The sequence below is a fragment of the Leucopleurus acutus genome, assembly GCF_964270905.1.
Source record: "Leucopleurus acutus genome assembly, chromosome: 9".
NCBI lineage: Eukaryota > Metazoa > Chordata > Mammalia > Artiodactyla > Delphinidae > Leucopleurus > Leucopleurus acutus.
The window spans coordinates 89,392,223-89,409,955 of record NC_139144.1 but is presented as its reverse complement, the minus strand read 5'-3'; the positions used below and the strand labels follow the sequence as shown (position 1 = coordinate 89,409,955).

The following is a 17,733-nucleotide window of genomic DNA, read 5'->3' as shown; positions in this document are numbered from 1 at the left end:
TTGGGTTTTCGTTGCTGCACGCGGCTTTCTCTAGTTGTGGCCAGAGGGGGCTACTCTTTGTTGCAGTGTGCAGCTTCTCATTGCTGTGGCTCCTCTTGCTGCAGAGCATAGGCTCTAGGCGCTCGGGCTTCAGTAGTTGTGGCATGCGGGCTCAGCAGTTGTGGCTCGAGGGCTCTAGAGCTCAGGCTCAGTAGTTGTGGCACACGGGCTTAGTTGCTCCACGGCATGTGGGATCTTCCCAGATCAGGGCTCGAACCCGTGTCCCCTGCATTGGCAGGCAGATTCTTAACCACTGCACCACCAGAGAAGTCCCCTCCCTCTCCCTTTTTATAGGAGAGGCATGAGATTTGACCTCCCACTTCACTCCTCCATACTGTCAAGAAATGCTAAGTCTGAGACTTTATCCCACTTAGAAGCTAACAAGTTAGCCTGCCACAGTTTCACGGATGCTGGGGGAAGTCACAAAACTCCCGGGTGGGTCAGAAGCTCAGGACTTTATTAGTCATAGCACAGCAAGTAACACGAGCATCAGCATATTTGTAGCAGGCCCCCTGCCCCCAAGTCCCATGGGCGTTGGAAGGATGGGCCCAAATGGATGCCTGCACATGCTGAGTTGCTGGAGAGGAACCCTGAGCTTAAACATGCCTGCTTAAAGGCAGTAAACATGCCTGCCTTTTGCTCTGGAAAGGTTATCTCTATTTTCCAAACATGTCAAACAAACATCCTTGACAGTCTAAAACAAAGGGCACCCGTACTTTGCTCACAAGAACTTCAGAAACACAAACTTCCCAAGGAGAATCGTCTCCCAACAAAAATGAAACCTAATTCATTGGGTTCCTCCGGGGACTGCATGGTGTCAAGCAATAGTAGACCATAAACGAAGATTCATTTCCAACCTGTTTTCTTTTCTGCAAAGTGAGACCAGAAATACAATGCCTCCCACAATAAATATCTGCACAATGAATGAATGATAGACCATAAAAGCAGACTGACTCTAGGGAGAAAGTTCCCACACATGCTACCAAAACGCAGCAAAATTCAGTGTAGGATTATCCTACTTTAAGCAAGTCACTTGACCTGAACTGAGAGCAGGGTAGAAGAGAACGTTTGTCATCTAGCTCACCCCGCCAGCCAGGTCAGGAACTTCTCCTCGGCCTTCTAAGCCTCTGTGCAAGGGAAACCTCACTGGCCCACAAAGCCATTCACTACAATTTTGAACTGCTCTACTTGTTACAAGGTCTTTCATTAACATAAAGCAAAACCAGCCTCTTTGTAATTTCTACCCATTGATCCTAGTTCCACCCTTTTCAGCAACATAAAATAAGTCTATTCCCTCTTTCATAAAGTCTCTCTTTAAATGGTAAAGGACTCTCAATAGTTTTTTTCTCACCTTCAGCACCTCCAATTTCTTCATCTGTTTCTTCCACAACATGGCAGCCCACCAGCCTTGTTACTTTCTTCTGAAGTTCCCTTGAAAATGGGTAACACTCACATAGGACTTACTACATTAATCTAAGTGGTTTATATATAATAATTTATTCCAGACAACACCTGTGGAGTAGGTGCCATTATCCCCCCTCTTCTTACAAATGAAGACTGAGTTGTGCGTTTGAAGCACAGAACTTTTAAGTAACAGAGCCAGGCCTCAGACCTGGAGAGTCTGGTTCTTAAAAGGTTCCCTATCCTGCCTCAAGATGTGGTACTCAGAACTGACACAACATACTTCTAATATGGTGTGACCATCCAAACAGGAAGAGGTTTTATATCCCATAATATAGGCACTCTATTTCTAATCATGTAACCTAAAACAACACAGTATTCTTTTGTAAATGTTGAGTCCAAAAATGATCCAAGATCCCTTTGACAGACAATCTAGCTCTCACTCACTCTCTACTTAGGAGATTTTAAAACTAAATGCACAAATTTACATGCATTCCTGTGTCCCACATTTTGGGAAAAGAAGGTCAAAAGTGAGGCACAGGATATAAATTACTGAATGTCTATTACACACCAAACAATGCATGAGTTATATTGTACACATAATTTAAGGTGACTCTCAAAATGGTCTGGTGAGATAGTATCACCTTTTTACAGATCAAGATTCAAAGGAACAGTGAGGTAAAGTTGCACACAGCTAACATCAAAAATGAAATTAAAGCTAGGTATACTTGACGCCAAAACCCATGCCCTTTCCACTATACATGCTGTGAAACCTCCTTTCCCGCCTTCAGCTCCTGAGCTGCAGGACTGCAGCCTAATCAAGCTACAGCCCACATGTCAAGAGAGGAGTGAACAGCTAGAGATGTCAACAGAGCACCTGGCAGCTTCTTCAGTAGTAACAGTCTTGAATCTGGACAAGAAGGTTTAAAAAGCACGAGCTAAAAGAAGACATGGAGCAGAGGAGAAACTATTTGAAGCTGCCATCCCAAGATGCCTTCAAGTTACTGAACCATTCTTTAGAGCTTTCCATTCCTATCTCAAAATCATTATGCTTTACAAACTATTGCCAAGTTCATGGATGCACATAAAAGCGCAGATTCCAGTTAAGCTGGACACAGACGTCTCTGGATCACTAAGAATTTTTCACTAACACAGCTCTGGCATTTGCATGATGAATTACATCACTAACCATGACTAATTAATCCCAGGAAGGAATTTATTTACCCAGTGGACTAAAAGGACCACGGTACCCATGCTACGCTATTGTTAACAACACCTCGTAGGAACACCTACGTTAAATGGTTCTAGTGAATTTACAACCACCAGCTCCAAGAAAGCCCTATAAACAAGCATAAAAACCCAGGGGAAATACCTGCAGGTCTAAACTGAAATTTGTCAGTTTCCTTTTTGACACCAGCTTCTGTATTTCAGTGTAGCCGGTCAAGTGTTTTGAAAGGAAAATAACTAGTCACTGATAACTGGCTCCTTCTATGGAACAATTTTGCTTTCACTTTGGACTTAATAGAGTAATGGAGTCCAGACAGGAGAAAGTACACAAAAGTCGATATTACTCTTTAAAAAAGACAAAAGCAAGATCAAATAAAAGAAAAAGCACACCTATGAAAACAGGGTTAGTCACCCAAAGGTAACCTATCACTCAGGAGAAACAATAACCTCCAGTCAAAGGCAGAATACGATGAAAAAAACAAATCTAGAATACTACCATTAGGAATACAGCAGAAGTGTCTTGCTTCTGACCAAATAATGTCAAACATGAGGCATCTGCAACTTTCAAGCTCTTTGACCTTGGGCAAGTCACTTAACATGTCTGGGCCTGTTTCTTTCCTTGTCAAACAGACAAGGTAAGAGAACCTGCCTCACCAGGTTATCGTGAGGATTGGAGAAGTGTGTGAATGTGCTCTGTAAGATATAAGATGCCCTCAATGCGTGGGCTGACACGTTATTAGGAACAAAATCAATCATTTGTGAATCACAACATTGTTAGCCCAAGTCCCCTAAAGCCTCCCCCAGTGGAAAATTCCTGAGGATGTTTATGAACTGAGATCAGACCTTTTCTCTATATTCTTATGGTGCCTGGTACATTAAGAGCTTAGATAAAGCTAAATAATGAGCAGCAGCAAGATGCAGGACCTGAAGAGGTCATGGAGGGCAATCACCTGCCTTAAGGAACAACTGCAACTAGACTATCTCACACAAATAAATGTCAGTTCAAAAATCTATAGGAAAGGACAAGCAATAGCTACATTGACCCTCTTTCGTCCATTTAGTCATTGAACAAATAGTTATGACACACCTACAACTTAGCAGGCATAGCTGTAAGTGGCTAGAGACACAGCTGTGAATATAAACCAATCCCTCCCTCATGAAGCTCACACCCTGGTCTAGTGGGGGAAGCAGGCATACAACACATGGAGGCCGGGAGAGTGAGGGAGCAGCTATGGAAAAACGAAGGCAGGGTAGGGGGAAGGGAGACTCTTCTACACAAGAAGGCCAGGAATGGTTTCTCAGATCAAGATGCCATTTGAACAGAGCTTTCTAGAAAGCCGGAGACAGCAGGAGGGGTGCGGCTGGCACTACCCGGGTAAACTGATCCCAGAGACAAGAGAAGACACACAGGCCCTGAAGTAGGACATGTCTGGCCTGTTCAAGGAAAAAGGAATGGTCAAGAAGTCAATGTGGCTTTAGAGAAGGGAGGACGGATCACAATGATAGGAGACGAGGTCAGAGAGGAAGCCGGGAGCCACATCAGGACAGCTTTGCGGGCTTCTACTCTAAAAGTGTTCTCTGAAGTCACCTGGGAGTTAGCACCAAAGAAAAGAATAACAGCTTTCAACCAACAGTTAATGGCGAATAATGAGTAACAATATTTACTTTCAAGTTTCATTTCAATTCTATCCCAGTTCTTTCCAAAAAAGATCTGAGATGGTTTGTATATACAAGAATGTGGACAATACAAATGAGAAAGAGGAACTAGTTGAAGACAAGCAGGACAACAATGCCATATAAATGTAAAACACAGGTACACAGGTCATACAGCACAGGTCACATACCTGTGTAAAACACAGGTACACAGGTCATATAGCATGTATGAAATGAGCCCCCAATTTCACTTTGGGGTTCCTAGTAGCCGATGCAAAAAGAGAACCCTAGCCAATTATATATAATTCCCATTCTCAAAAAGACAGATTCCAGTTGCTCTAAGCAAGCAAACTTTAAACTAATACTAAATTCTAAAAACAAAAAAAAAACTTTCACTTAAAACAAGAAGACATGGACTTCCCTGGTGGCACAGCAGTTAAGAATCCACCTGCCAATGCAGGGGACACAGGTTCAAGCCCTGGTCCGGGAAGATCCCACATGCCACGGAGCAACTAAGCCCGTGCACCACAACTACTGAGCCTACGCTCTAGAGCCTGAGAGCCACAACTACTGAAGCCCTCGTGCCACAACTACTGAGGCCTGTGTGCCTAGAGCCTGCACTCCACAATAAGAAGCCACCACAGTGAGAAGCCCACACACCACAACGAAGAGTAGCCCCCACATGCAGCAACTAGAGAAAGCCTGCGTGCAGCAACGAAGACCCAACACAGCCCAAAATAAAAAAAAAAATTTTTAAATAAAAGTGAAACAAGACATTACACAATATAGTGACCAATGTCCTCAACAACCTTCTAAAAACAAAGTAATGAATTTTACACGGCCATTTCTTATAAGTCCCTTCAAGAACGTAACATTAAAACACAACTCGGACCTAAGAGATTTTCAAAGACTCTGAATATAGCCCAAAGTATTAAGCTTTCCAATGATTTTAATCTAAGAATAGAATTTAGGGAATTTAAAGGACTAAACGGAACAAATCATGTTTCATTAACTTCCTCCTCTGAGCAAGCCTTTTGATAGTTCAAGCTGACCAGACAGAAATTCTCTGAAGAGCGTCCACAGTACAAGTATTCGGTATTGGAGGGCTAATAGGGGACTGTTAAACATTGTAAGACAGAAAAGCATGTAGTAAGACTGACAACAAGTGTGAAAAATTAGCCTGACCAGGGCTCTTGCCTGAGCCTCAAGATTGCCAGGCTGTCACTCTGGAAGCATTTTAGGGTATTTCAACAAGTAAGAGTGCCCAGAGTACCATATGTTATGGACTGAATTGTGAGACACACACCACCTACCACCACAAAATTCATATGTTGAATCCCTAATCCCCAACGTGACTGTATTTGGAGGCAGGGCCTAGAAGAGAGGTAATAAAGATTAAGTGAGGGGCTTCCCTGGTGGCGCAGTGGTTGAGAGTCCGCCTGCCGATGCAGGGGACACGGATTCGTGCCCTGGTCCGGGAAGATCCCACGAGCTGCGGAGCGGCTGGGCCCGTGAGCCATGGCCGCTGAGCCTGCGCATCCGGAGCCTGTGCTCCGCAACGGGAGAGGCCACAACAGTGAGAGGCCCGTGTACCGCAAAAAAAAAAAAAATTAAGTGAGGTCATACAGGCAGGGCGTTAATGCGATGGAACTGGTGTCCTTCTAAAAAGAGGAAGAGACACGAGAGCCCTCTCCCTCCCCACACACTCAGAGGAAGGGCCATCTGAGGACACACGAGAAGATGGCCATCTACCAGCCAAGAAGAGAGGCCTCACCAGACACCAACCCTGATGGTACAAGACCGTGATCTTAGACTTCTAGCCTCCAGAACTGTGAGAAAATTTGTTGTTTAAGTCACCCAGTCTATGGTATTGTGTTATGGCAGCCTGAGCAGACTAATACACCACCCTATAAAACACAGGAGGTGTTCTTCTGGTTGGGTAAAATCTCAAGGCAGCTGTTACCAGTAATCCCCCCTTAACCTCAGCAACACAGATTCTTCCCCAAGAAGAGTTACCTGCCTCATAGAGTCTCAGATAGCTAATTAACCTGCTATAAGAAATATTTAACATAATACACCTGAATTTTGGTGACACCTGCAGAATAATCAGCATTAAGTCAGGCTTTCTGAAAACAGTTAATATGCTTAATTGTCTTCTAAGGGCATTCCTTGTTAGCATCCAGTGACCTCTCCTCCAGGAATGATAAAGATTAAACAATTAATGGAAATCACTTCAAGCAACTCAGAGAAACTAATTACAAGTAAGGCTCCACATATCCAGAAATCACTTACCAGGAAGCTACAGCTCTATAGATCAAAATCTACAGTAAGAATCAAATCTCCTCAGTGATCCCCAATCTGGGAAGTACTCAAAGTGGGCCCCTTAGCAGATAAACTAGATGTCACTGAGCCCCTGCACTTTTTACTCATCAAGCACCTGAATCCCTCAATCAGTACCACCTTCTCTCTTTTTCGGACAATTCTTGTGAATTTTTTAAATTGCATAATGGAAAAAGCAGAAGGAGTCATCTTTACAACATATTCTAACATATTATCATAAGGCCCAAACTGAGTATTTTTAAACTCTCAACAAATATTCAAGGGTTAACTAGTTTCTGAACCTCACTCCAAGTAGGACGAAAATGAACAATTAACTTACTGATCTTTCTAGAACATAGTATTTTTTTGTTATTGATCCCAACACAAGAAAAAAAGAGTCTAGAGCTGACATGATTCTTGAAAACGTGAATTCTATTTTCTTTTCCAAACTGCTTTTAACTAGAAGATATTAGATTACACTATTAGATCCGCTTAGCCGTTATTTCAGTGTGAGTCAGATTTTCTTTTCTTCGAAAATATGTAACAGCCATCCTAAGAAGTACCTGACAGTAACAATATACCTATTATGTCAGGAGGGACACTAAATACAGTTCTGAGTAGTGTGAAATTACAAACTGAAAAGGAGGAAAAGAGTTTACTACGACTATGAACCCTAACCAAACAAGTTGAGAGTGGTCTTCAAAGCCTATTAAATGAAGCAGACCCCTTTGTAGAAGAAGAATAGTCTACAAAGGCTTCCAATGAACTATAAAAACTCATAATTCTGAGTTTTGTAAAAAAAAAAAAATTACACATTAAATATATGAGATGTGTATCACTATATAATCACATAAGATATGGCTTCACTCAAAGCATAACCAAATCTACATTACACTTTTAAATCAGATTTTATTATATTCAATTAGACATTGCAATTGCTTGTTTCTGAATTATGTCTTATTAGATCCCACAAAATACAAGATAATCCCATCCCAATTGATAGCGAATCCCATCCCAATTGATAGTGATTCATAATGACAAGTCCCTCTGAAAAAGTTTTCTGATGCATAAAAACAACATCCCCTAATTCACTACAAAGAGATTCACTTAATATCAAGTGACAGTAAACAATTTCTGCTTTAAAGTCGATTGAAAATTTCACTGGCATCTTCCTTCAGACAGTGCTTAGGGCCAATTACTACACCTGACACATGCAGTTTTTCTATATTTCAATTAACTCGGTTATATAAAACACTTGTGGGGACCAAAAGTATAAATCTTGTAGCCAACAGAGAAGGCCATTACCAAAATTAAGTAAAATCACCTCTACCAAAAGCATACAACAGTCTAGGGTTGACAAAGTCAACTTAAAATCTCCCCCACCCTTACCGAACCAAACCCTACCTCTCTTTCACTCCCATTTTAAGCCCCATGTCCTTAAAGCACCGTTTTCAGTCATCTCATTTTTCACCTCCTGGGGAATGTTTGTTACTACAACGCATTACAGCATTCGACCATTTTAAACATGTATGCTATTCCCTAATGAGAAGTTTCTAGTGAGTTCCTCAGAAACAGTGTTTTATAAGATATTAATAGACATTATGTGGTAATAGGCTATTTTGGAAATTCTGGGTTACACAAATTGAAGGTTTCCTAACAACAGTCATTTTCAGGAGACTTTAATATGTTAATGTACAAGGTACCTCTGGGCGGGAGGTTGTCTGGGTAGGAGCGGGGTGGATAGAAGAGGAATATATTATGCAGCATTTCTGCAATTTATTAACCTACAGAACCTTGTCATTCCCACCACCTTCCCTCTCCCCAGCATATACATATATTATAAACATACATACACATGTGAAATTTTTATGGAAATTTTCAAACACAAAAATTAAGAGACTCATTGAATAAACCCACCTTCAACAATTATCAACACATTCCCATCTTGTTTCATCTATACTCTCACTGACTCCAATCTTCTTATTTTGCAGCAAATCCCAGAAGTGATATCATGTTTACTGGTATGTATTTCAGTATTTATCTGTTAAGAAGAGTACTTTTTTTTTTTTTTTTTTTAATGCGGTACGCGGGCCTCTCACAGTTGTGGCCTCTCCCATTGCAGAGCACAGGCTCTGGACGCGCAGGCTCAGCGGCCATGGCTCACGGGCCCAGCCACTCGGCGGCATGTAGAATCTTCCCGGACCAGGGCACAAACCCGTGTCCGCTGCATCGGCAGGCGGACTCAACCACCGCGCCACCAGGGAAGCCCAAGAAGAGTACTTTTTAAAAAGAAAAATGGCCATACCATTATCTCAGCTAAAAACAAGCTAACAATGCTACTTGGTTTCTTGTATTTTCCCAAATTATGTCCTAAGGGCTATTCAAACTAACATTTATTAGACTCACCTGAGGCTCTTGTTAAACAGCAGATTCAGGTTAGGTGGTTCAGGTGGCGCCTAAGAGTCCGCATTTCTAACAAGCTCTCAACTGACATTTTGAGTACAAAATAATGTCTCCCGTAATATTCAGCACAAAAAGGCACCAAGTTGCCAACAGAAAAACACCTGAATTACATGCCACGGTATTTTTTGCAAAGGCTCTATACAAAAGTCTATGTTTAAAAGAATAAATGAAAGTCAGAAAAGTTTCTAAGGATCTTGAAATACTTATTTTTCTTACAATATCAAATGATACACGAGAATTTTCCCTTATAACTTCCTGTTAAATGGTGAGTGTCAGTGTTTTTCAAGGTGAAAACCACAAAGGACTGGCTACCATAAAGACCAAGGTCATAACTCATTTCATAGCTTGAAAGCAGTTAACAAAAACGTATGGAGCAGCAGAGTATAAGACAATAGGGTAGGGCTTCCCTGGTGGCGCAGTGGTTAAGAATCCGCCTGCCCAAAAAAAAAAAAAAAAAAGAAGCCGCCTGCCAATGCAGGAGACGGGTTTGAGCCCTGGTCCAGGAAGATCCCACATGCCGCAGAGCAACTAAGCCCGTGCACCACAACTACTGAGCCTGTGCCCTAGAGCCTTGGAGCCACAGCTACTGAAGCCCGCGCGCCTACAGCCCGTGCTCCGCAACAACAGAAGCCACCGCAATGAGAAGCCCGTGCACAGCAATGAAGACCCAACACAGCCATAAATAAATAAATAAAGACAATAGGTGGCTTCCCTGGTGGCGCAGTGGTTGAGAGTCAGCCTGCCGATGCAGGGGACACGGGTTCGTGCCCGGTCCGGGAGGATCCCACATGCCGCGGAGCGGCTGGGCCCGTGAGCCATGGCCGCTGAGCCTGCACGTCCGGAGCCTGTGCTCCGCAACGGGAGAGGCCACGGCAGTAAGAGGCCCGCGTACCACAAAAAACAAACAAACAAAGACAATAGGGAAGCAGAGCTCACCACTGCAAACTGCAAAAGGCCAGCACAGGTTGCAAGCGTCCCAATGCAAACAAAAACAAAACCACCACCAACAGAAAGAGTCTAAGTACTATGTCACCCAAAGAAAACCCATTTACCAGCCACACTAGACCTCAATAAACAATACCATCACAGGTATTAAATAAAAAGAACTACATTTTTTAAAATAAGTACATAAACAGATGCAAACTAGTTCCTAGGCATTTCTAAGAGTTCTGGAGGAAAAGTTCCTGAAAAAGTACTATACGAAATGAACTGTTTCATTAAATACTCTGTAAAATACTGCAAAATCAGAAAGACCATCAGCGCTGAGATACCTAGCTCACCTTCGCGCCACAACTTCATTTAGCACATCTGGTTACCTTATTCTTCCTCTCTGAGCATAGGCAACCCAAAATTTGACCCATGACGATTAATATCCTGAGATATTTTTTAAAATATGAAGCACTGATAGACTTCTACTGCTGGAACGGATTAAATAACAGGAAATAGATTTACCCTCCCATCTGAAACAACAAACAGAACGGGTTTCAAAACCTTGGACATGAAAGCTGTTCGAATTTGCAGAGCAGAGTCCCGGAGAGGAGAGAGCTACCCAAAGCACCCTGGCAATCTGTGGAGGAGCTCCCTGGAGTCTTCCCCTGAGCATGCGTGGTAGAAAACTACTCAAGGCCACAAAAAGAACCACCTGAAAGCACTGCGAGAACAATTATCTGAAATCACACACAGCCCGAGTGAAAAATCTCATCACTCACAGAGCACTGGGTGGAGTACTCAGAAGGATTTTGCCATAGTACTGAGACAAAATGGCCCTAAACTAATGTTGCTCTGCTCCCAATTAGCAAAATTTAAAACAGGACCTTAAAGGGCCACACTGTTTCCAAGTAACAGCCACATCCCAGAACAATGCTCAAGAATATTTATAGGAAAACAAAGATATCCAATATCAGTACCCAACAAGGTAAAATTCACAAAATCTAGCATCCAAAAAGTGGCAAGGCACACGGGGGCGGGGGGCGGGGGGTGGGGGAGGGGGAATTAATCAACCAAAACTAACCCCAAAATGACAACAGATGATAAAATTAGCAAAGAACATTTAAACAGTTATAACACCTGTATTCCATGTTCAAGAAGCTATAGGAAAGACTGAAGATATTTTTTTAAATACCCAAATCAAACTTGTTAGAGAGCAAAACCACAATCTAATAAAAATTACATTACATGGAATTAACAGCAGATTAGGAATTGCAGAAAAGATTAGTGAACTTTAACACACAGCAACAGAAACTATACCAAAAAATAAAAACTCACCAAAAAAAAAAACCAAAAAAATCAAAGGGGGCGGGGGGAGAACATCAGCGTTCAGTGAGCTGTGGGACAACTTGAAGTGTCTTAAACTACTTAAAGGTAAATCTGACAAACAATACGTGGACTTACACATTGAAATCTACAAAAAAATTGCTAAGAGGAGTTAAGTGGAGAGAGATACCCTGTTCATGGATCAGAAAACTCATATTGTTAAGACGTCAATTATCCCATATTAATCAGGACATTCAATGCAATCCCAACCAACATCCCAGCGGGTTTTATTCTAGAAATTGATTAGCTAATTCTAAAACTGATATGGAAATGCAAAGGACCTAGAATGGCCAAAAAAAACTTTGAAAAAGTAGAACAGAGTTGGAAAGCTTACACTATCTGTCTCCAAGACTTATAAAAGCAGTAATCAAGACTGTGTAGAACTGTCATTAAGATAAACAGACGAATGGAACACACTAGAGAGTCAAGAAATATTGATAGCTCCACACTGGCCACCTGATTTTGACAGAGGTGCCAAAGAAATTCAGTGAAAAAAGAAGTCTTTTAAACAAATGGTGTTGGAACCACAGGATATCCTTACAAAAAAACTGAACTGGAAAAAAATTGACAGGGATGCTGGAAGTGTTCTCTATCTTGACACGAGTACTGGTTACACAGGCAAAAATTCATTAAGCCATATACTTAATATGTGTGCACTTTACTATATGTATGTATACCTTAAAAACGGAGACATTAAGTTATCGTGTTAAGTTTAGCACACAGAGTAAGATCCCATATTTATCTTTTAAAATATTTCTATCTATCCATCCAACACCTCATACAGAGAGAGAGACACACACAGAGAGAGATCTAAAATTAGGCTCACCTAATATCAATGATGGTAACTTATGGAGGATAAAGTTTGGAAAAATATTTTTTACTTTCATCTTCACATTTTTCTGCATTTCCATTGTTTGAATACTTTATAATGAGTATGTACTATTTTTATAATAATGCAATGATTTTTAAAAGCTGAAAGCAAAGTTATTAACGACGGTTAATTCTGGGTGAATATGAGTAACTTATATTTCCTTCTCTGTAACTTTCTACCACTTTAAAAATATTCATACAAAGATATTTATATTCTTTTGTTACGCTAAAAATAGTGTTAACTTTGTTATAATTACAACCGTTACGCCCTGTAGGTACCTGGACAGGATCCACACAAAAACCTTAAAAACAAAAACAGTATTTTGGGAAACAGGATTTTTGGACAATGTTTCTCTCCGATGACATTTTTTTAACAAGTCTATGTGATACGATTTTTATAAAGGAAAATGGGAAAAGTTACAATGACAAGTGTGCATAGAAAAAGAACAAAAAGCATAGAATGTTGGTGAAGATCTCACATATATCCAACAATGGAGAAAAGATAATCTTTTCAACAAATGGTGTGAGAACAACTGGACAGTCACCAAAATAAAAATCAATCTAGACAGAGATCCTACAGCCTTCACAAAAATTAATTCAAAATGAGTATGAGACCTAAATATCAAACACCTAGAAGTTAGCATAGGAGAAAATTGAGATGACCTCGGGTACAGCAATGACTTTTTAGCTACACACCATCCGTGAAAGAAACAAGTGATAAGCTGGATTTTACTAAGATTAAAAACTTCTGCTCTGGACAAGACGAATTCTCTGCCTAGAGAATAAGAAGAAAAGCCACAGACCAGGAAAAAATATTTTCAAATCACATATATCCACATACATGCAACAACACTGTCTAAATGACAGTGGGGTAAACACTTCCCTCTTAATCATGCAGTAGAGGAGAGTTAACAGAGACAATCATCAAAAATACTCGGTTTCTGGCAAGAGCACGGGAAAACAGGTACTCTAATACACCACTTGTGGGGATGTCAATTACCGTCTTTCTGGAGGACATTTTGGCTCTGTCAAAACACAAAATGCACATATACTCTAAATCAGCTATTCTCTTGCCACTGCCATGGACTTACACCATGGATATACTGCCCAGTGTACAAGAATGCTCATTGCAACATATTTTTAACAGAACAAAAAATAAAACCAAAAGTATGTGTTAAAAAGTGGGGGGGTATGGGCCACCAATTAAATAGACTATGGTGTATCCATGTGACAGAATACTACCTAGACACTAAAAACAATGAATAAGATCAATGTGTGCTGCTAGAAAAGATCTCCAAGATAAAGAAAAACAAATGAACAAAGGTTCAAAAGTGCACATAGTATGATCCCATTTGTTTAAAGCACATAGAATATATCATTTTTATGAATATTCCTTAAGTGCATATAAACTCATAAACAATATTAGATATTAATACATTAAAGAATATATATTATTTTGTTTAAAGATTATACATTCACACATACTTAAATACAGTCTTATATTTCCCTCAGGACACTTAAAAGGGGTATGTTTCAGGAGGGAGACGAACAGGGGGGAAAGTCTACTTTTTATTTTGTACCTCTTGAAATATCTGAATTTTCTAAATATGTAACTAATTTTTAAAAATTATGCATATAATTTTAGAAAATCACATATATAATTTTTTAATGGCAACGAGGGTTATCTAGGCAAAGAGACCATGGTCCCTTCGGTTTGTTTGTTTATAGTCTTTTTATCTTTAATAAATGTTTTACATTTTATGTCTGTTCATATTTTACATGTTTCTTATACACACATAAGCATAGATATATTTAAATCTAGCTTCTTTAGCTGAGTCTCAAATTATCAAAGAATTACCATCTTAAGTCAGCTATACAAGGTTTCTTAGTTACAAAGAGAACATTCTGTCAACTGGCATCAAACATTCTAGTCAACATAGCAAGGATATTTCTGACGGAAAATTATATCCTGGTTGCTATCTGGCAAACTTACTCAAATCAACTTTCTAACCAGAGAAGCTGGGGCTCCTGGAAAGGAGGAAATGAACATTTGGGTGCCTTCTCTGTGCCAAACTGTGAGGCACTTTTACATACTCTTATTTAATTTTTTGAAAACCCAGAGCACATTGTATGATTATCCCGTTTTACAAATGACAAACTAAGACACAGGGGTTTTTAAGTAATGAGTCCAAGGTCACTTTACATGGATAATACGGTAAGGCTCTACTACCTATACCGAACCTCCCACTGAAGACTCTGACATTTATCTGTAAGAAATGGCTTGGAAAAAACCTGATCGTTATCACCCCAAATTAAAACTATATACCTCAAAGCCTTTAAGAAATTTCAATGCTAAAAATTACACGAGGTTAGAAACTTAGACATGGGTTCCCAAGGTATCAATTCTGTGCGTTTAGCCAGAAAAATGGGAATTCTTTTGCCCCTTACATCCATATATGCTTCCAGATGCCCCAGGGCTTCCAGAAAGTTTATACGTGTTTAGTTTCCAGATATACCAACAGTAATTTTCAAACAGTACTGCATCACTAGAGTCAAGACTCCCCAGGGTACAAAGAGAGCTGGAAATCCTAAAAACCATCATGAGACAGGCTCAGATGGAGAGGAGTTAGTGCTCCTCTCCATCAACACTAACCCCCTAACAACTCCGAGGACTCTGCTCTGAACAGTGACCACACTCCCTTCCTGCCACAGTCTGTGGCATGGACCTCAAAGCTGTTTGTTCAAAGTTCTGATCAAAACGTGGACTCCTTCATCAAAGTTTACTTTGAATTAAATACAGGGCTGACCAAAATACTCTGAGGAGGAAGGGGATTTAACAGGTGTCTACCATAAAGGATTTACCAAGTTTTTGAAACTCCAACTTCTGTGAAGACATAAAAGTTGATGACAATGTGAGCCTTTAACTGCCTTCAAACCTCCTTGACATCTGTGAGCAGAGTCTGTCCACAAAAGCTCCGCTCCGAGGTTTCAATGAGGTCTCCTCAAGTCACAGCCCAAGTTTGTCTTCCAAATTAAACCAGCTATTAAAGGCCAACTCATAAAGAGAAGAGAGTCACATGTAATTGGGAAGTAAATCACCTAACAGTAAGTGGTAGACACATTTCCCAATTAAAAACCTGACAAGACCTCACAAAAATAAAATAACATCTCCAAAATGCCATCTTGCTTGTTTCCTATTTAGAAGGGTTGCCTGCCCCAACTTCACACCAAACAAAAGGTTGGGGTGGGGGTGAATCAACAGAAAAGTAGGAAAATGCTGTGTGGGTACCTTGTGTGTCCAAATAATACATCAGCAGGTAATTAGGACTCTGTTCACCCAATTAGTTCCATTTTAAAGGGCCGGGGCAAAACTTAAAACCAAAAGCTGTGGTTAGCAGCAGCCTCCAAAAGACGCAGTCCCAAACACCATGCATCCCCTCATCAAAGCACGGAATCACAACAGAACCTCTTCTGCAAAACCCCATAGTCCACCCTTTGAAACAGCTGACCCTCCTGAAATATTTTTATTCAGCATTTTATAAATGGTTAAGAATTTCATTTATGAGTCTCAAGGCACTTAAATAACCCATCCACCAAATGTAACACTTCCATTACAATTACACTATACTTCTTTAAATCATTTTGACTTTTAAATGCTTTAAAGTGGACTATCCCTCTAACAAATTAATCACTTAACTATTTGGTACCATGGCTGCAAATAGTGATGAGATTTGGTTATTCCCCATATATACTCCTACCCTGTCCTCTGGTCAAACCCTTATCCACCTATTGTCTTTTTTCCATTTAAAAGATGCTTGTAACAATAAATGCTGTTTATTGCTAATAGGATGAATATGAAAATATAGTGTTATGCTAATACATAATGTAGTACAGAAATGACACCTGTTACGTATCAGAACGGAATTGAAGGAGAATTTTTAACATTCACTATTCAAAAAGGAAAAACAACTGCTCGTTGATAGAAAAAGATAAAGCCAAACTATTCAAACTTTTCAAAGGACAGTGGACTCTATCACTAGCAAGTAATTTATTTTGTGACAAAATGACAGGTCCAAGGAAACACGGAAGAGAACTGGCACGTACCAGATACATCTTCAGGGATGCTCAGATTTTATAAACATGAGCCTAAAATGGTTTTCCTTTTTGAGGCTTGTTGCCAAAGCAACCAGGAAAGCTACAGTCTTTGAGAGAGAATTTGAAGTAGAGGTTAAGGATAAGAGGAGGTAATCATGAATACAATGTTGCAAGACGGGTAACACAAAGAATACAAATTGAACAGACAGACAAAGCAGCAACTTCAGAGTCAGAACAATTTACTAACAAGAGATATGCATCCTCCGTTCTTTTTATTTTCATTTTATTGAAATGGGTTTGAAAGGGTTCTCCACCCTTATAATTTATTTCACTTAAAGAAAAAAGAGCCTCTAAAAGGTCGACCACTCCTACTCCCACCATATATAGTCTGGGGAAATGATATGCATAGAGGATAACGTGAAATTTGTTTTGTTTTTTAAAGACTAGATCGGGATAGGAAGGCAGAACAAAAATCAAACACGGATGTGTGCTTTCAAACCCACAGCCCTGCTACCAGCTCACTACAGGCTCTCGTATTTGAGGCTGTGGCCATTCACAGGTGGTTGGAGGTGTCCAACGTGTGAGAACACAGTCTGCAACTCGTGACAGGAGTCTCCGGACTTCAGGGCCTGACACCCAGAAGCCCAGGGAACAAGATGCCTTCCACAATGAGCAGTGCTGAAAGCAATCAATCAGTAAATGTATGAATAAGTGAACACACCTGGCTTTCTCTACCAAGTCCCAAACAGTGTGCTTGTAGGGCCCCGGGACCCTAATGCGAAGCTCTGGCCCTAAATTAGGAAAACACTGCGAGGCCGGGCTCCTCCCTCTAGCCCAACCCCAGAGAAAAAGGCAGAACTGTGGGGGCCCTTGGGAGGGGCTGAGGGGAGGCAAGGAGGGAAGGGAGGGGTCAGCAGGGTAGAACCCAGCTAACCCTTCTCCCTTCCAAAGCGGAGGTCGAACCGCTGCCCCCGTCCCCTGACCCTGCCTCCCTCACCTGATCACAGAGATGAGCAGCCCCGAGGGGTCTTTGCTTTTGCTGACTGTGCTTCTGTATTTCCCACCAGCTCCTTCTGCCGCCATCTTGGTACAAGGTGGAGAGCGGCTGAGCCAGAAGGAACAGAGGGTAAACTCTGTAATTGACCTCTGGAGAGTGCACCAATGGAAGAAGAGAAGTCCAGAGTCACGGAACTGGATAACCCAATCGGTAAAGGAAGGAGGCGGGACTGAAGCAGCAAGTTTCGAGGGCCGACGCGCGCTCTAAGCATTCTGGGTACTGTAGTTTTCTTCCGCGTTTCCTGGGCGCGCAGAAAAACTGATCTAGTTGCGACTTGATGAAATCTCTTAATGTCT

At 40.9% G+C, this 17,733-nt stretch overlaps 1 protein-coding gene across 4 annotated transcripts in view; it reads right to left on the bottom strand.

Annotated features, from left to right (window-relative positions):
- Positions 1-17,463, bottom strand: part of EXOC4 (exocyst complex component 4) — a gene marked incomplete at its 5' end in the record, with an annotated part of 817,732 nt that extends 800,269 nt beyond the window's left edge. For all 4 annotated transcript variants that reach the window (XM_082846389.1, XM_082846390.1, XM_082846392.1 and 1 more), the window contains one exon: positions 17,378-17,463. In XM_082846389.1, coding sequence (XP_082702515.1) covers positions 17,378-17,463 — 86 coding nt within the window. The remainder of the gene's footprint in view (positions 1-17,377) is intronic.
- Between the last annotated feature and the right edge of the window lie 270 nt (positions 17,464-17,733).